The sequence below is a fragment of the Gossypium arboreum genome, chromosome 10 (assembly GCF_025698485.1).
Source record: "Gossypium arboreum isolate Shixiya-1 chromosome 10, ASM2569848v2, whole genome shotgun sequence".
Taxonomy (NCBI): domain Eukaryota; kingdom Viridiplantae; phylum Streptophyta; class Magnoliopsida; order Malvales; family Malvaceae; genus Gossypium; species Gossypium arboreum.
The window spans coordinates 3610821-3630978 of record NC_069079.1 but is presented as its reverse complement, the minus strand read 5'-3'; the positions used below and the strand labels follow the sequence as shown (position 1 = coordinate 3630978).

Here is a 20158-nt window from a genome sequence, read left to right as displayed (position 1 = left end):
TACTATGACTTTGCAAAAGATTTAAATCTCATTATGTAGTCGAGGAATTGGCGAAAAGATGTTTTACAACATAGCTTTTCTTATACGACGACAGTCTCAAGCCTGCACTCATTTTTCCTAACAAAAAGATTGGTTTATATGTATAACTTACCTTCAAATTATGTGGAAAAGATTAAAAATTCTGATTTCGGGTTATTCATATTGATAATGCAAAATGAATAATTTCATATTGATTAAGGAAAAGCTTTTAAGAGAATTTAAATAAAATATTACTTTTTAATTTTATTAAGTAATTAGAGATTAAAAGCTTAACACAAATTTTGTTCCTTTTATTAGAACTTTTTTTTTAAAATTTTCAGAATATTTTTAAAATTTAAATTAAATTTTGGCAATAATTTTGTTATATTTTTAATGTTGAACGACCAATTATTATGTTCAAAATGAAAGCAAACACTTATACCTGTTATAAAAAAGTGGCTATAATTCTAGACATACACATTTCTGTATTAAAGAATATTAATCCATTAATTACACAACCACCATATCAAATGAATTATATAAATGATTGAGTAATGAATATCTAGTATTACATAAGCTTTGTTTATCAACTGTGTAATCCACTCACACACACACCGCCCTTCTCCATCTTCCCATCCATTAAAATCTTGGCCATCCTGTGGCCTTTGACCCCTCATTGTTATATATATATATATATAACAAGAATTTCCATATGCTTATCCGAATTCCAAATCTTTTACCCCATACTGAATGGTAGGTTTGCACCACCCCTTGTTTTGTCTTTCAGTAGTAATCATAGCACATTAGCTTCTTTATACTAAAAGATTTATAAAGTTAAGCAGTTTCTTCAAGAGCTGACACATTCACGCTGCTTTTCTCTCTTCTTCAGCCCTCTCTAGAGTGCTTTAATGGCCTCTCAAATTAACTCTAGTCTAATTTAGACCTTTTGAGAGGAAACAAAAAGGAAAGAAGGGTTGTCTTTTAACCACTTCTTCTTTTCTTTCCATTGCTTTGAATATACTGATAGAGATGCAAGTTTCTCACATGCTAAGCTCCTTCATCACCATTCTTGTACTCCACTGTCTTCTTCTTTCAACATTTGTTTCCTGCTCATCCCATGGGGAGATTACTGCATCCACCAATCACAAAAACATTAAAGGAAATGCACATAAGGTATGCCAAAATTTCTGGTCCAAAGCCTTGTTTTAATTATAAAAAATAAAATAAAATTGTTGAATGTTAATATATCTGAATATGTTCATGCATTTGTGTTATCTATTGCAGCTTAGTTCTCAAATGATATCTTATATGGCTGTTCATGGCCTTCTGCTATGGGGTTCCATGGGATTCTTAATGCCTGTAGGCATACTTACTGTTAGAATGGCCAACAAAGAAGAAGCTGGGAGAAGGGTTAAAGTTTTGTTCTATCTCCATGCCATATTGCAGGTACTATTCTCTTCTTGTTTCCTTTTCTGCAAATTATTTATATCTATATATAATCTACATACATGCATACATATATGAATATGTTTATGTGTATATTTATCTCGATCATGAACCTTTACTTGGGTGCTAAATGAGATCAGAAAGAGCTGGTTGTATGCTTTATTTTTCATAAAATATTATAATCCCACTTTCACTTTAATGATGCTGTCCACAGTTTTTAATTGCTTGAAACGGCCCCATTAACTGATCTAAGCCAACTTAAATCATATTGATCATGAAGACTTCAATAACAAGAAAAGGGAGACCATGCACCATAATTTGTCCATATAATCATATCACCATGTGTCCTTTTTTATTATTATTACAATTTATGTTCCCAAATGGCAGATACTTGCAGTGCTTCTTGCAACAGTTGGAGCTGTCATGTCCATTAAAAACTTCGAGAATTCATTCAGTAACCATCACCAAAGATTGGGTTTAGCCCTTTATGCTGCCATTTGGATGCAAACCTTCATTGGGTTTTTCAGGCCCCCAAGGTTATTAATAATATTAATCATCATTAAACTCAAGATTCCACGATTTTTCCTTACATTAATTAACTCCATCTTCTTTTTCTCACAGAGGAACTAAAAGAAGAAACACATGGTACTTAACACACTGGATTATTGGAACAGTAACATCAATGATGGGGATTATTAACATCTACACTGGTTTAAAAGCTTACCATAAGAAAACATCAAGAAATACTGGTATTTGGACTATACTTTTCACTGCTGAGATCATTTTCATTGCGTTTTTTTACCTCTTCCAAGACAAATGGGAATATATACAAAAACAAGGGCTGATATTAGGCAATGATAATAATAATCCCCAGCAGCAGCCAGCTCCAGCTTCAGATCAAGACCAAGAGATCAATGTAAGCACCCAAAGGGATAACCAAAAGGCTTGTACTGCCAAGCGTAATGCACTTAGGAATTTGTTTGACTAACTTTGGATTCTTTTTTTTTTTATTGATTTGTTTACTTGTTTGATATAATTTCATGATTTTTATGAAGTAGTGAAAAAGGTTTCATACTCTACTTTTTGATGCCTTTCATGCTGATATAGATAGAAATATCATAAAACTCCTTCAAGTATGCTAGTTTTGATGGAGTATTAAAAAGTGGAGTATGATCCATAACTTATCTCTTCCTTTTTTTTGGATAAAAATTTGGGTTTTTAGGTAATTGTATTGAAGGATATTATTGAGATACTGGCATGTAAAGATTGTGATTATGTTTGAAGAAATGTAATAAAAGCTTGTAAACTTGTTTTATAGTTTATATTGAAAAGTTGTTGTAGGAGACAAGATAATGGTCAAATTCTTATTTTCGTCCTTCTACTATGTTAAACAATTTAAAATTTAATTTCTATACTTTAATATGACATAATTCAATCTTTTCAAAAAAATTATTAGAAATAATTAGCCGCGTTAAGAATTTGGATTAACTAATATTATATATATAAAAATTAAATCATTTTTCGAAAAAATCAGAATTTGATCCAAATTAATCAATAATCATCTGTAAGAATTGCATTTTGACCTAAACTAACAAAGATATCAGTAACACTTTTGATTAATTCGTGCAAAAAAAAAAGGTTAGCCCAGCCAAATCTCTCTTTCCAGGTCATAATCTCCATCTATCACTACAATTAAGATTGGTAAAACTCTAAGAAAGTCCTTGTACTATTCACTTTTATCCTATTTAGTCCATCTACTATATTTTGTTTATTTTTAATTTTTCACTTTTCAAAATGTGTATTTTTAATGTTAAGGCACTTTTCTTTTTTCTCAATTCTGTCAAATAATTTTTTGAGACTTTTTTAAAGATACGGTGTTGTGGCATATATATTTTAAAATGTACAAAAATTTATCCAACCGTACAAAATATCAAGTGTATATGTTACGTGATCACATACAACCAAAAAAAAAAGCTGGTCATAAAACTAAAAATACACATTTTGAAAAAAAAAAATACATGATTGGCAATGACCCAATTATAGTGCAAGGATTAAATGCAACAAAAATGTATAGGGCAGGGACTTGATATAGAATTTGACAGTTGAGATTACTTCCTAATCCAATCCAACAACCACGGCCCTCACTTACTCTCCTCCAGTTCCTTTTGAACACAAACAACCCAATTACCCAAAGACTATCTCCCACAGTAAAACCCTTTTCAGACAATAGTCAAATGGCTTCCAATGATCACCATGGCCATGGCCATGACCATGACCATGACCATGACCATCACCACCACCACCACCATCATGACCATGAGTAAGTGTATTCTCATTTAAGTTTTGCAGTTTTAATGGATTGTGACTTTTTGCTGATTTGGTTTTTTAATTATATGTTTTTGGCATGCAACAGTAAATCAACAAAATCATCATGGGTAGGAGCTGATGGGAAGGTTTACCATAGCCATGATGGCCTAGCGCCTCACTCACATGAACCCATTTACTCACCTGGATACTTCAGCAGAAGAGCCCCACCGCTTGTCAACAGGGATTTGAATGAGAGGGCTTTCACTGTTGGGATTGGTGGCCCTGTTGGTACTGGGTATTTCCTTTTTATTTTCCTTCCATTTTTTTTCCCTCTCAGTATCTAGTATCAACAATTAACTTGGTTTTTCACTTGCTCTGCATAATACAGTCTGTTATTTCTTTGCTTATAAAAGATTAAAAATGGTAAATTTTATAAGAATTTTCAACAAAGATGATGCTTTATTGTACCTGAATTAGTGGAGTGTAGAATCCAGTAACCACCTTACACTGATAATTGAGTAGTTTACTCTCCAAGCCCCTGAATTTTTATTTTTTATTTTTTTTATTTCCTTTACAAGGTTTTTGTGTTCTATCATTGTTTTTCCCTACTTTATTTGTATGACTAAAATGCAATTCTTGGTGATATCCTAAAACATCCTAAGAGATGGTATCTGATTTAATGTTGCTTTATGCCATACAGGAAAACAGCTTTAATGCTGGCACTGTGCACGTTCCTGCGGCATAAGTACAGTCTTGCCGCTGTAAGTATCATGCATCTTCTACTCAAGCTATCAGCCTACCATTTGAGTGTTTACCTTAACACTTTTATGAATGTTATGTAGACTGTGAGAATAATAGATTCAGCTGTGCCACCATGGTCAGTCTTTATGAAGTTGTGGTTGATTGGCTAAACCAAACTCAAATGATGCATTTAGGTGACAAATGACATATTCACGAAGGAGGATGGTGAGTTCTTGGTGAAACACCAGGCACTTCCTGCGGAAAGGATACGTGCTGTAGAAACGGGAGGCTGCCCACATGCTGCCATACGTGAAGACATCAGCATCAATCTCGGCCCTCTCGAGGAGCTTTCTAACTTGTATAAAACAGATATACTTCTTTGCGAATCCGGGGGAGGTATGTACAATGTTCTCTTGAACTGATTTGGCACAAGAATATTACTTACCGATTATTTATGTGAACTTCTATGGATGCAGATAATTTAGCTGCCAACTTCAGCAGAGAACTCGCTGATTATATTATCTATATAATAGATGTATCTGGTGGTGATAAGATCCCTAGGAAAGGTGGCCCTGGCATAACCCAAGCTGATCTCCTGGTATTTGATTTTTGTTTATTGTGCCGTTCCGTTGTTTTGAATGTACTTGATTTTTGTAACATCGGGAATTCTAACAGGTGATAAACAAGACAGACCTTGCACCTGCGGTTGGAGCTGACTTGGGAGTCATGGAATGCGATGCGCTTCGTATGCGTGATGGAGGACCCTTCGTATTTGCTCAGGTTGGTTGAGTACTTGACTGCATCCTTCACCATATACTGAAATAAAACCATTGGTATTAGCCTCATTTGTTGCATCAATTAGTGCACATATCAACACAATTTTTATGATATTTAATATTTTGAAACTTATATCATCGTTCCAAACCCTTCTTTGATTGTGTAAATTATACATTCAAAGGTGAAGCACGGGCAAGGCGTGGAGGAAATAGTAAACCACGTATTACAAGCATGGGAAGCCGCGACCGGGAAGAAGCGGAAATGAACTTTTCATTTGAAGAACCTGTGGAATACCTTCATAGTTTGTATTTCAAGTTATATTCTATGGTTCTACTATCAATAAATTCCCTTTTGTTAATGCAAACTTTGCCAGTCCCTAGTCCTCTGAACTGAAAACACTGAAATAAGTATCTCTGAACTTTGAAGGAGTAGTTAAACTCATATTGTGCCTGTTGAGAACATATGTTAGAAATTCTGAGTTTTACCCTGTTGAGGACATATGTTTTAGGCAAGGGTTAATTTAACATTTGGTACTTGAGTTTGATTTCAATATTCAATTTGGTACTTGAATGTTTTTGTCTCAATTTGATAATTCCATTTGATTTTAATGTTCAATTTAATACTCAAACCAAATTTCACTGTGGCCCGAATGAATGTTTGACATGTGTGTCCTAACAAAAAAAAAAAAAAACATATGACATATGTGTCCTAGTAAAAGAAAAAACATAAGTATTTAACTGGAGAAAAAAGAATACAAATACCAACTTAAACATTGAAGCCAAATTCAGCTACTATATACCATAATTACCTTTTATGCAGTCAACACGGTGCAAAAACTTAAATTAAAAGACTCGACTCCGCTGGGGGTCGAACCCAGAATCTCTGGTTCCGTAGACCAGCGCCTTATCCATTGGGCCACGGAGTCACTCTCTGATGTTTTCTGACAAAAAAGTTGTAAATCAGTGTCAACATTAATGCAACACATACGTCCAGAAGAAAACAATGACAGCTAATGCTACTAATGGCACTTGTATGTAGAAGTGTAATGTACAGCCCAAAAGGCAAGAAAATTACAATGAAAATGCTAACTAAACCCATAACCAACTTAACATATTTTATACGTTTAGTGTAACATCCTCTTAACCCCAAACCGTCGTCGGAATAGAGTTACGAGACATTACCAGACAAATCAGACAACTTATAAAATAATTCATAAATAAATAATAATATTCATAGTACAATATAATAGTTAAGTCCTAATAATAGACGCTCGAAGCCAAAACATAAATTTAAAAGTGAAACGGAACTTGTTCAAATTCTCCGGAATTTTTTTTTTTAAATTTCGACATCATTTCTGCTTATTTTTACATAAAACCCCCTGCAAACTTTAAACTCAAAAACAAACCAATAGCAATACTCCAACCAATGATTAAGTATACTCAATTACATTCAATTTATATCAAAATAATAATTTAATACCTTAGTTTAAACAATATAACATGTTAGTATATATGTATAATTAATAATATTTATTTCATTTCAATTATTTAATATCAATTCTACCATTTCATAACTTTATATCATATTCATAATCCAAAACATTATAATCATTTATATACAACCAAAATCATTTAACTTAATGTATACATATAATTTATATGCAACTACCTAGTACATGCCACTTAACCAAAGGAAGAAATACATCATCAAAATCTTTTTGTTGAGTCGGGTTTGTTTTGGATGCTAGACCGGATCCGAAACTCTAAAGACCTGCACACGGAAACAATCGACATGTTGAGTATTTCATACTCAGTGATAGTACTATAAATCAAGACTATTTAACATTAATAAATTACAAATATCAACCATAAATTTTATAATTATTTAGACAACTTTTATATATAATTATTTTACTTCATAAATCTTAAATTCATAATTCATTTTTCTCATACCAACTCAATTCATAATTTAGTTCATACATTATTTCTCGTACTTTTCAATAGTGCTAAAACAAATAATCTCATTTTCAAAATTTCATTTCAATTATTTACCCTATTAACAAGGCTCGGACTCTGACAGATACACGGATTCCACCCAAACACACCAGAATGTCCAACCCAAACACACCCAGAATTTTATAAATCCTCCATAACACACCAGTAAGGCATTAAGTGCCTCTTCGGATAAACCGAAGTATACAATAACAGAAACATCTTATCAGCCGAACTACAATCTCCTCATCACATCACAAATCCAATGGCATGCCATTTGTATCAAATCTAGTCCGACAAGTTAATAGGGTATTATTTTACTTTTTCTTATTTCAATTTCATTTACACAAAAATTTTCAATACTCAATCAATTCAAATATCTATTATCTTAATTCATATACAAATTAATTTTCACACATACTTATATTTAAATTTAAATATAATACTTACCTTATCTTAATTATTCCATAACTATAAATTTAATATACATTTAATAAATAGTTTGAGTTATAGTAATACAAACCCGAAATACGAATTTACTCCTCAACGATCTTTTCTTTTCCTTTGGATGCCTGTAACATCCCGAAATAGGGCCTAAACGGAACAGTGGTTGCGAAACCACAAATCCGAGGTAGAATGTCACGGCCTAATTTTCAGTGGTGTCAAAAATGGTGATTTGAGATCACTAAATCGGACAAATAAGATTGAACAAGATAGTAACTTAATATTTATGAGTCAAGTAAGAATTTAGAAGAATTTGTGAAATGGTGAAATTAGTGAATTAAAATAATTTATTAGGTCAGACGGGTCAAAAACAAGGTATCGAGACCTCGAATTTGAAAATCGAGCTATAAATATTTTTATAAATATTTATGAAGTGTCATTGAGTTAGTATTAAAGTTTCGTTAGAAAATTTTGATGTTTGGATAGCTAATTAATTAAAAAGGACTAAATTGAAAATAGCTCAAAATTTGTTAAATTGTGAGTAAATAGCTTAAGTATTTAAAAAGATGGATTTAAAGAGCAATTAGACCCAAAGGTTAATGGCTGGACGGTTTGGGTATGAAATAAGCAAGAAAACAATGTGAACAAGGGACAAAATTGGAATTAGCATAAAAGTTAATAGTTAAAAAAATGATGTAATTGAAAATCTAGACATTTCTTCATCTTTCTCAGCCAGAAACGCCGTAGCAGGTCTCCTATGCTGGTTTTTCATTTTTTTGCACCATGTAAGTTCAATTTTTACTATTTCTTAGTAATTTTTTATGTTTTTGTGACTTTTACAATTAGGTCCAATTATCTAATTCATTAGTTTTTGATTTGGTGGGTGAAATTGGAAGTTACCCTGGCTGAGTAAGGGTATTTTATGATGAATTATTATGAAATTGAAGTTCTAATTTCATATTAAGGTTGTTTTATTAAGTCATTTTGATAGAAAATGGTATTTAGGACCTAATTGTGAGCAAAATTGTGAATTAGATGTTGGTGTTGAAATTCAGAATATCAAAGGCTGTGAAATAGTTTATAATGATAAAATAAAAGTGTTAATTTAGAAAAAATTAGTTCAATTGATGGGTGAATTGAGCAGGGACTAAATTGTAAAAACTGTAAATTTTGGGGTAAAAGTGCAATTTCGAATTTTGAACAGCATAAATTGTGAAGTGAAATAGAAATCAAATAAATGCTAATGAGTGGAAATATTTTATATTATAGATCAAGAATCCAAAGAAGAACGAGGAAAAGAAAAAGTAAAGGACTAAATTGTAAGGTTTAGTCACATTTTGTATCAAAGTAAGTTTACAGTAAATAAATGCAATATTCTTTTATTTTACATTATTATTGTCAATTTCCAGCATTTATATATTATGTTATGAAAATATTTAAAGTCGAATTTAAGGTGAAGTGACGGAGGAAAAGTGTTAGAAAGCCGGTTGAACCCTAGGAATGTTGGGATATTAGGGTTGACAGATGAACAGAAATGAGCCATGTAAGTCCATATTAGAAATATGGCTTTGGAGACAGGATTGAGCCATGTAAGTCCATATTATATATGGCATTGGAGACAGGAATAATTCATGTAAGTCTATGTCAAAGACATGGCATTGGCGGATATTGATGAGCAGAGCGACCCTAGTATCCTTAGTATTCCGAGTGGTTCAACGGGTCAGGATCTGAGTTAAATTACAGTGAATTAACAGCAAAGGAAAAGTAGATTATACTTATGAAAAGGAAAGGTCGTAAGAAAGAAAGTAAGGGAATAAAGAAGAAGATAGAAATTGAGAAGTAAAGAAATTTATGATGTTAGATGATATTATGCATAATTATCCATTATGTTGAATGTTGTGATTTATTTGCTTGTAAGCTTACTAAGCCTAGTGCTTAATCTCTTTATTTTCTTCTTCTTATAGTACTTATCTAGTCACTCGAGGATCGAAGGAAATGTCGGAGGCCGATCACACTATCAAAGAAATAACTCGGTATAACTAGGCGTTTTGTTTTAGGTATGGCATGTATAGAAACTTAGCTACTTTTGGTATAATATGAATAATGAATGATGTGTAAATACTTGCTAGTGATTAGCTAAGAAAATAGCTGATGATATACATGTTTATTAATATGTATGATTGAATGATGATTATCACATGAAAATTATGAAAATGTGAAAGTAACCTAAAACATATTCAAGTAACAGAAATGATGTAACTTTGAAAAATCACTAAAATTGTAGAAACATAGTTTGAAGATGAATAATATATGAAATTAAAGCTTATTATGTATATTTTCTTATGGAATAAGAAAAACAGGTAAAAGTATTATATTTTATGATATATCTGAGTTTTAGTGAAACAGGGTCAGAGCGATTTCTGGATCCCCTATTACAACTTTGGAAATTCACCATAAATTGTACAAAACTAATTAGAAGGTATAATTTATATGGTTAGAATGCTTGTTGAATCTAGTTTTGATAGAAACAAACGACTTAGTCATATGAATTTTGTACAGGAAGAAAAATGGTTCGTAGTAAGAAGAGGTCAGTGCAGTCGAGTTTTGAAACAGGGGAAACTTTAACTAATAAACTGTACTAATTGGCTAAGTCAAAAATTCTAGAAAAAAATTAGTAGATATATATATGAGTCTAGTTTCATGAAAAATTTACGGATCTTAATTTCGAGTTTTGAAACTCGAGAAATGAATTTTTAAGTAACCATGACGCAGAAAAACAGTTTATTCCGAAAATTAAAATAAGTGATTTAGAGTTGTTTAAAAGGTAAGATAAGTTTAGTAACACCTCAAGCTTGACTCCGGTGATGGTTTCGGGCGTGGGGGCGTTACAATGCCGATGCCTCATTTTCCTTGATAGCTACGAAAAAAATAATAATAACAATTTACATTAATAATTACAGCATTAATTTAATAATTAATTGAATTTTATTCAATTTATTCCCTAATTCTCATTTAATCCTAATTAACTCTTTTATTTGTTTAACTTAATTTATACTTCATTTCTATTCAATTTCCTTCCATGTTCACCCTAACAATCTAATGTTCATTATAAAACCCTAATTTAAAATTTCTTTGAATTTAATTTCCTAAAACACAAAACTTATAACTTCTTTTACAATTTAATCCCTTTTTCAATTTCTAACTTAAAATTCATTCAATTAAATCCCTAATTTTTCTTTTTCTTCAACATGAACTTTGTTTAAAAGCTTTTAAACTTTCAAACTATCAAATTAATTTCATCAAAACCTTATTTTAAGACTTCTAAAACATCAAATTTAAGAAAATCCCAATTTTCTCTTTTCTTTTCTTTCCTTTTCTTTTCTTTCCTTTTCTTCCCTGTTTTTAGAATGCTCTCTGTTTCTTATTCTGTTTGTTTCTTTTATTTCATTCTTTTATTCTTTTATTTACTTTATTTATTTAATTAACATATATTATAATATATTTATTTTAAATATCTATTAAACATTTAATTATATTCACGTAAGTGTATACCATCAATACCATACATTTGTCACTATTTATTTTATTTGTATTTTTATTTTTACACAAGTATTTAATAATTTAATTATTTAATTAACAAATATCTTTTACTTTAATATTAAGTAACTTAATTATTTTATTACAAGTGTACATGTATCTATTTATTACAAATGTACCAATATTTTTATTACAATTTTCATTATTCAATTTGTTTGTCAAACAAAAATTTCATAAATTAATTATTTAATTAATAAATATCTTTAACTTAATAATAATAATAATAATAATAATAATAATAATAATAATAATTAATAATAATAATAATAAAATCTTAGATTTTTTAATGCATATGGCGCCTAATCTTTTGTAAATGGTTTAATTACCATTTTAATCCTTTTATTTTCTATTACTTTAAAATTAAACTTTTACCCTTATTCAATTTAGTTCTTTTACTAATTTCTCTAAATTAAGCTAAATTCACTTAATTAAAACCTAATTAGACATGCTACTAAACTCATAAATATTTCGAATAAGTATTTTCGAACTTATTGCACTAAGGCGAAAACCTTATAACTCACTTTTCCGGTGCTCGTAAATTTTGGGTCATTACATTTAGTCTACTAACCACGTTGCTTGTATGTTAATTTATTCCTTAAGGTTCCTATACAAATGTGTACCTATAATTGTAAAGAATCTTCAAGGTGATTCTCTAACATGATGTTCCATTTTTTATACTGAATTAAAGTTTTTTGACATTCATTAAGGGAGATTAATAGCTATTGAAAGGCTACAAAGATATAATATAATAGTCACAATATATCAAGATAAAGTTTCCATCAATTATTCCACCAAAACCCAATTATTTTATGTTGAAAATAACCTATGATTGTAAACAATGTATAATTAATCTAGCTTTATATTTTATATAGTCAGTCCAGGCTGGTGTAGAGTTTACAAGAGAGTGAGAGGCAAAAAACAATTAGCAGACAACACACAAATGCCTTAAAATGATTTGGTTAGTGGTTAAAACCAACAAAAAGAAGCTGGCAAATACATGATTAGTAGCATAATCCTTCCCTTATAAAAACATTTGAAATCTCTACAATCCAAAGTCAAGCTCAAAAGCACACAACTTCAATAGCATCTCTCACTTTGATATCTTTTAAGAGTGCTTTACTCAGCTGTTGCTTAGAACAATGAAGGGTAGCAAAATGACCATGATTTTGATTGCCTACGTTACGGTTCTTGCCGTTTTCACCAATGGAGCCACAGCTTTGAGGGAAGATCAAGGGGCCATCGCACCATCTCCAATGGAAAGTGCAGGAGCAGCTCTAGGTTTTCCAGCTGCAGTAGCTGCCTTAGCTTCTATGGCTGCATGGTTCTTTTGAAGTTCATTCCTTTGTATCTATCTTTTGATTCCTTGGCGAATATGGTCTAAACCCTTTTTAATTTCTCTTTCTCAAGATTTGTCCTGTTGGTTTATTTGAGTTTATTATTATTCCAAGCAACTGGTATTGTGGATGGAGACTGAAATTTTTATTCTTCTTTTCAAGTAATTATAATGTTAATAAAATCTTGATTTGTAGTGTATCTTTGGTGTTTGCTTACCTTGTATAATACTACAAAAACAAGGAATTCAGGGTGCAGATGCTTAGAATTAGATCCACAGCATATTAACCATTGAAAACATAAAGTCCAAAAACACAATAGCTTACAAGTAAATAATTAAAGCATTAGTGAATTATCATGTCATCCAAATTTTTGCATCTTCACTTGCAGAGCAAGAGGGGATCCATCCCCAGTTCACCTTTCATCTACTACAGAGTACAGCCAACAGTCACTTTTAAGACAATTTTAGGATAAATCATTGAGCTGTACAAACCAAGAATTCCATGCCAACAGATCCATCCCCAATCCCACAATGCTGTAAAGTGATTGCATGAAAGAAACCATCCAGGTCTTTCCTTACATCTCATACTATCATATGCACTGTTTCACCGGCTATCATCAATATATTATCATCTTGCAGTTTCTGGCAATTGTGAAAGTACTGACTGTTAGTTCATAGCATTCTTAAATTTAGTAGCTGGAACTGAAAAATATGTAAGTTTGTCATGTTAACCGCAAGTGGATATGAGATTCAAAATGTTATACCAAAATGGAGGAAAAACAGGGACATTCATCTTCAAGAAAATGAAAACTTTATTCCTATCCAACAATCCATATACCAATATTACCTCTAATATAGTAACAATCTCTGCCCTTGAGTAATGGCCATCAGCTCCGGCATTGACAACATTCTCTACTTCAGAAATAGATATGGTATCCTTATGGTTCACACGCATATGCTGACCAAATATAGCTTTAAATGCTTCAATCCTGAAATTCATTAACAAATAGATAGAAAAAAGATTTTAAAGTGAACTTCTGCAACAATAGATTATAGATATTGTTGAAAGAAAAAGCCATGTCTAAACTTGTAATTGAAGTGTTTGTTAGGACTCAGACCTTTCAAGAGAGCCAGTGGCAGTAGGCTGTTGGGCCGTTGGAGGATCATCTACTTCCATAGCAGTGGCCGTTAGCCTAGTTAAAGCAAAAGAGAAGGTCAAAAACATTAGAACAAATTTGATCATTCAGTAATTTTCTGATAAAGTTTATATAGAAAGATAAGCATCTATATTATAAAGACAAATCAATTGTTTATAAGCAATATTTATTTTTAAATTATAAGCAATAGGCACTTAAAATCCGCAAGTTGTTTGAAGGCATATCCCATGCTCACCCTTGACGATCCGCTCTGTGTGTCCTTGCTTCTTCTCTTTGCCGTTCTTGTTCACGATCCTCCATCTCTGTCAATTCTTTATGATAAATTGCAAAATTTAGAACTTTCAGAGCAGCTTCAACATCAACTTTTGTAACCTGCCATGATAAATCATCATGCAACAGAAGTATGAATAAAATGCATGAAAAAGGAAATATAATGAAGCAGTAACAAGCAAGGACCAAACATGCAATTTTAAGGCATAAAAATGAAATCTCTGTAACAATTTTGGTCACAGTTGATCCCAAAGAATTAGATTATATTCAAAGAGTAATATAAGGTTTAGGGAAACAAATCTACTAGGAACATGTCAGGAATCCCAAATACCTTTCTGCTTAACTTCAACTTTGCATGAGCAGTTGATAGACGAATTATGGTTTCCAAGGTTCTAGCTGTGATTGGAAGGGTTCCGCCAGTCTACAAAACCAATGACAGTATTAGCATAACCGAGGTAAGTATATCAAGGTATTTCTTTGCTGATTACAAAAGCAAACCTTTGCATTTGAACTGGCATTTCTGAGCTCTGCGTAAGCTGTAGCAATGTGTTCTGAAGCCTGCAGATGAGATACTTTAGAGTAAGCCCTGGATAAGTTAGTTGATGATCGTTGGGGAGAAAAGTTAAAGAGGTCATCGAGGTTTCTTCTAGAGAAGTTAGTTGATGATCGTTGGGGAGAAAAGTTAAAGAGGTCATCGAGGTTTCTTCTAGAGAAGATATTGCAGCATAACCATGCAGAAATTTTGAATTGATTAAAACAGAGTAAAGGGGAAGAAAAAAAGCATCGATTTAAACAGTGGGAAAATATTAATAGATTACTGGATAAATAAAAATAAAAGAAAAGGAATGGTCACAACCTCATCAGTCAGCTCAGGCTGAATCCTGTGTTTTGCATAATGGATATACTTTTTGAGGAACTTTATCGTAAGAGTATCACGCTTCCGACCTCTTTCTGTTTTTCTCCCATGTAACATACGGTTATACTTGACAAAAACAGATGAGTCAGCATCAGCTTCATCTTCTCTTCCATATCTTGAACTTCCATCAAGAGCTGCCTCGCCTACATTATTAATTACCTTAATAGGTATATGTCCAACCAGTCTATAAGCACCATAAGGAAACACCTTGTCTTACCTCCATCAATAGGAGAGCGAAATCGGTGCATTCTCAAGACATGCTCAGAGATATGACGATCAATATCAGCATCCATTTGATCCAATACAATAAAGAGTAAATCAAAACGAGAAAGCAAAGAGTCTGGAAGTCCAATATTTTTTGTTGGAGTCAATGAACGATCATACTGCATTTTGACCAACAATTAGTATAAACTCAAAATTCACCACCTTGCTAGTGGAGTGTATCTGCATCTTACTAACCAATTGAACTTACAGTTCCATATATGGGATTGGCAGCAGCCACTACGCTGCACCGAGCGTTCAATGATGCATGGATACCAGCTTTGGCAATAGTTACAGTCTGCTGCTCCATGACTTCATGTATTGCAACACGATCTTGATCATTCATCTTGTCAAACTCATCAATGCAAACAACACCTCTATCACCAAGGACCATTGCACCTGCTTCCAGTCTTCTTTCTCCTGATCAAAGAGATATTTAATTTAGTCAAAATCAACAAAAACAAGACTTTAAACCAAAATGACAGAATCAATTGAAGTGCTTTACCTGTTTCTTGATCAGATGTGACAGCAGCAGTCAAACCAACACCAGAAGAACCTCGACCAGTGGTTGAAATGGCCAAGGGAGCAATGTTCATGATTGCTCTTAAAAGTTGGGATTTTGCAACAGATGGATCTCCAACCATCATCATGTTAATGTCCCTAGAAGATAGCAAGAATTTGGCTTATTTTAGGATCTAAATTATAGCAAGTCTAACAAAGGCTGTATCTAACAACAAAGACGCAGACACTTAGAGTAGAACTAACCCTCGTAAATGAGTGCCGTTCTTCAAATTCTTTTCCACACCACCAAGCATGAGTAAAACCACAGCTTTCTTTATCCACGAATGCCCATATATGGAAGGTGCAAGGGAATTACCAAGCAGGTCAAATGTGTCATCTCTTTCTGCTATCTTCTTAATATTCTTAAGGTCCTCGGGACTATAGATTGGTGCATTGGCCTCTTTGTTGAGCAGAGAGACATTATTAGCTATGAGGACAGTCCTACAACAGAAAATTACTCATGCAACTGTAGACAGAAAAAAGACCAAAGAACAAAAGAAGATTTAAAAAATGCACTGCATAAGAGATACCTGAATACACCATTCACGCTGCCCTTGCTTTTTCCTGGAAGAGCTTTATATAGCCCTACGATAGCTACACGATCTCCAGGCTTGCATGAATCAACCAGGTCATCCTCAACTATGACATCCACAGTTCGAGGAAGCTGACCAGGTGCAGCATTCTCCGGAACTTCTTGAATTGACAAGGTCTGGTGATCTTTGTATTGGCACAACCCATATTCAGTCACCAATAAGTTGCCATTTTCATCCTGAAAATAATATTACTCATGAGACAATGCTTAATCCAACAGCCATACTAATACTAGGAGGTCTGATCAGTGGAAAATTACCCTAGTAGGATACACAGATCCAGTTGGCAAACCATTATTGGAGGTGATGTCTCGATATTCCCGAATGGTGAAGTTCTCAGTGGCAGGACAAAAATGAACACTTTTAACAACCTTTGGTCTTACCAGAGAACCTAATTGGAGGATAAGTTCATGTTAGATACGTAAAGAGAAGACCACAACACAGAAAAAACACTGATAAACAATTTCTGCAGTATGAACAAGTGCCCAAAAGCGTTAGGGATTTTTCAAAGCTCCAAGCAAGTACCCACTTTTTTTACAAAAACCCAAATTCAATTTTTACCACATTATATGAACAAACAGATACCCATTTATTATACTTCAAATTATAAACATAAAAAAAAAGAGGGGGAAACTTACATTTGGTGACAATACCCACGACGCATACCATGGAGCCAATGAATTCAGAGAGAAGATCTCTGGGAGTAACGCGACGAGAAACAAAAGGGCCTTCAAATCCCACATGAAGCGTTTCTCCTTCTTTCAAGTACTTTGGGTCGATACCTTTAGCAGCTTCCGTCACCGCATCGCAAAATGGTTGCATAAATTCACTCGGATTCTTCAGAATCCTAAAACCCAGAACAATAAACAGAAACCCAAATGAGCTTTAATTCAATCAAAGCTCAAAAGAGAGGGAAAAAAGAAAAGAAATTAGAGAGAACCTAGGAGCCAAGTTGTTGAAAGAGTGGAGATCGGAAATGTTGACGATGAGGCGGCGGCGCTTGTGATTTATCATAGCCTTGATTTCATCTTGGTAAATCTGATCAATCAATTACAAAAAAAAAATTAAAATCATGGGTAAATTAACATTAACACATAGGAATATATATCATAGAATGGATGAATTAACAGTACATCCTGAGACAAGAATTGGCTGATATCTTTCTTCCTATCAGCATAATCTTGAGCTCCCAACTCCATTTTTCTTTTATCCTTCAGCCAGAACTCTACACTGTAAGTTTTGGAAGAAAACACCAAACGCTATTGTAAATGAAGGCCTCTTTTTTGTCTTGTTTTAATTCTCTTCTATTCTACTAGAAAGTGAGAATGGTTTTGGCGGGAAAAGGAGAGAAGATGACTGCTTTGGCGGGAATTAAGCATGGATAGATAGTCCTTTTATAATGAGTCTATGGCCCAATTTGTAAGGCCCTGGTATACGGAAACTGATCCAGTTTCAGTCGGGCTTTTTTTTTTTTTTTAGCAAAAATATCTACATTTTGGTCGAATTCAGATTTTGATCCTTATACTATATTAATTTTATGATTTAATCTATATACTTTAATTTAACAAATTTTAGGTTTCGTAATTTTATAATTTTTTAACTAGTCCAAATTGTTACACTATTAATTATTATTAATTTTGTTGTGAAATCTTTAAAATAATTACATGTCAACCAAATTCTAATGGTGTTTTTTTTAGAAAAAAAAGTCAATCAAACAACTTAAACGAAGTCCCTGATAGGTATTAGATTAAATTAGTCCTATTATTAAATGGGCCAAATTTATTATTGTACTATTAAAAAGAATCAAATTAGTCCCTCTATTATTAAATGTCAACGGGTTCTTTGTCCACTTATGCCAATTGTTGATGGTGAATGTGTGCTTGATACGGTGACAAGTTGGTTATACATTAATTGTAGTCAAGTGTGGTACTTTCTCTAACATTCCCATTGTTGAGATAGTATGAGGTTGTCATGCTCAATGGTCCCTCTTAGAGATAAGTGCGTTAAAAGCGAATAGTCTATCTTAATAGCGATCCACCCAATCACCAGCCGAACAGTAAGAGGTGGAAAGCCATCAGTGAGTACTTCTCAAGTAGTTTCTCATGATGCCACTTGTTAACAAACACCTAATCTCCCAAGTTATACAAAGATCCATATTTTATAGATTCCTTTGTATTCATTCTAGTGTTTGAAAATGAATTCTAACACCTTCCTTAAATTTTGCAAGCAACCCAGATTCGTTTCTCCACTGACCTTAAAAAAAACCTGTAGTTTCTTTCATTCCAAACCCAATATAAACGGGCATTCCATGCCAAATTAAGAGTGATCATAAAGAGAGTTTTACCTTTCAGCTTTGTTATTGGCCAACGCTGCTCCTATTCCCAGATTTCAGGTTCCCTTTGAAGGCCACATAACTGTAGGACACCTTTCCAAACTCTCTTTGCGTAAAAGCACTCCACAAATAAATGATCTTCAGTTTCCTACCCAATCTGGCACAACACGCAGCCAGCATAGCAATTCAATCCCCAGGCTCATAATTTGTCTTTAGCACCCAATCGATCATTCGTATCCAACCAAGTAATAAATGAATGTTTTAGGGTACAAACAGTGTCGTCGATAATTCTATTCCTTGGTTCCAAACGTTACTGACATAATATACTGTGCCTTGCCCCATCCGATTTGCTCATCGAAAGATATGAAGAGCCTCACTTCGTATTCCTACTAGCTTTTTCCAACTCCAACTACCATTGGCAGCTAGTTGATCCGGCAGAAAATATCGACCCTTTAAAACACAAGTGTTTATCTACGCTATCCACAGAGAACCAACTTCAAACAATAAGGACTAAATTTGTTGTATGACACAAGCCTTGTTCCAACTTTGCATGTCCTTTAATTAATCCGAGACCCCCTTCGCTCTTTGGTTTATATATCAACAACTAATTTAAATATGAGAATCCAATCGCATGACTTCATGGCCCAATGGATAAGGCGCTGGTCTACGGAACCAGAGATTCTGGGTTCGATCCCCAGTGGAGTCGAACTTCACATTTTCAACTTCTTAAGTTGTGGTGGTCCTGAGCCCTGAAGATTAAGTTACAAGTACAACCTGATTTTATATGCTAACATATTTTATTTATGTACACTATTATTTAATTTTTTACTGGATTGGATCATTAATCAATGAGTTTAATTGAAAATTTACTAAAACTTATTATTTATAGAAAATAATATTTAATTTTGTTTTTTTGTCTTTTATGTTTTATATAAATTTTATAAATAATATTAAATTTTAATTTTTTTGTCTTTTATATTTTATATAAATTTTAGAAAATATATACTTATACAGAGATTTCACCCCAACACATCATAATTTTACCTTTTTAAATATTACCATTTTAGTCAAATCTATTTTTAAAGTTATGGTATATTTGTTAATGATTTAAGCTCTTAATTATTGCACTTTTCAGTAACTCTCTAAGGAGTTGAAAGGTTTACCTTTTATAACAATATTTTAGCTATAATTTTACTCTCTCTTTTTTTTATTTATATAATCACAAGTATTTTCATCTGTTTTATAGTTTAGTTATAGTTTTATTCATGTCGAGATGGTATTTAGATTCGAACTTGATCTAGATACTTGAAAAAAAAATTACTCCCACTTCTTCTAACCACTTATTTAATTAATTACATGATTTAATTCTATCACAAATTACTTTCATTTTGCAATTGGAATACTCCATGAATTGATT

The 20158-nt window shown here is 32.6% G+C and overlaps 3 protein-coding genes, 1 long non-coding RNA gene and 2 other non-coding genes across 6 annotated transcripts; 4 read left to right on the top strand and 2 right to left on the bottom strand.

The window, feature by feature from the left end:
- The first annotated feature begins 651 nt into the window (after positions 1-651).
- LOC108488874 (cytochrome b561 domain-containing protein At4g18260-like) lies at positions 652-2817 on the top strand. Its single transcript, XM_017793154.2, has 4 exons — positions 652-1191; positions 1303-1464; positions 1852-2000; positions 2086-2817. Exons 1-4 carry the CDS (start codon positions 1048-1050, stop codon positions 2450-2452), a joined length of 822 nt encoding a protein of 273 aa, XP_017648643.1. The 5' UTR covers positions 652-1047; the 3' UTR covers positions 2453-2817.
- Positions 2818-3561: 744 nt separating this feature from the next.
- Positions 3562-5873, top strand: LOC108487367 (urease accessory protein G). Its single transcript, XM_017791689.2, has 7 exons — positions 3562-3784; positions 3878-4066; positions 4472-4532; positions 4707-4908; positions 4989-5110; positions 5188-5292; positions 5471-5873. The coding sequence occupies exons 1-7, from the start codon at positions 3699-3701 to the stop codon at positions 5552-5554; spliced, it is 849 nt and encodes a 282-aa protein (XP_017647178.1). The 5' UTR covers positions 3562-3698; the 3' UTR covers positions 5555-5873.
- A 268-nt stretch (positions 5874-6141) lies between these two features.
- TRNAR-ACG (transfer RNA arginine (anticodon ACG)) lies at positions 6142-6214 on the bottom strand. Its single transcript has one exon. It is a non-coding gene; the product is annotated as a tRNA-Arg (tRNA).
- Positions 6215-8291: 2077 nt separating this feature from the next.
- On the top strand, positions 8292-9938 carry LOC128281713 (uncharacterized). The gene is made up of 2 exons (XR_008271976.1): positions 8292-8509; positions 9689-9938. It is a non-coding gene; the product is annotated as an uncharacterized LOC128281713 (long non-coding RNA).
- A 3037-nt stretch (positions 9939-12975) lies between these two features.
- Positions 12976-17772, bottom strand: LOC108486961 (DNA replication licensing factor MCM3-like). Its single transcript, XM_017791129.2, has 16 exons — positions 17543-17772; positions 17350-17447; positions 17048-17256; positions 16670-16800; positions 16350-16588; positions 16024-16260; positions 15764-15918; positions 15470-15678; positions 15215-15380; positions 14938-15140; positions 14580-14639; positions 14413-14502; positions 14047-14183; positions 13773-13847; positions 13502-13643; positions 12976-13296 (listed from the first exon to the last, which is right to left on the bottom strand). The coding sequence occupies exons 1-16, from the start codon at positions 17606-17608 to the stop codon at positions 13237-13239; spliced, it is 2277 nt and encodes a 758-aa protein (XP_017646618.1). The 5' UTR covers positions 17609-17772; the 3' UTR covers positions 12976-13236.
- A 1602-nt stretch (positions 17773-19374) lies between these two features.
- TRNAR-ACG (transfer RNA arginine (anticodon ACG)) lies at positions 19375-19447 on the top strand. The gene has a single exon. It is a non-coding gene; the product is annotated as a tRNA-Arg (tRNA).
- Positions 19448-20158: the final 711 nt, after the last annotated feature.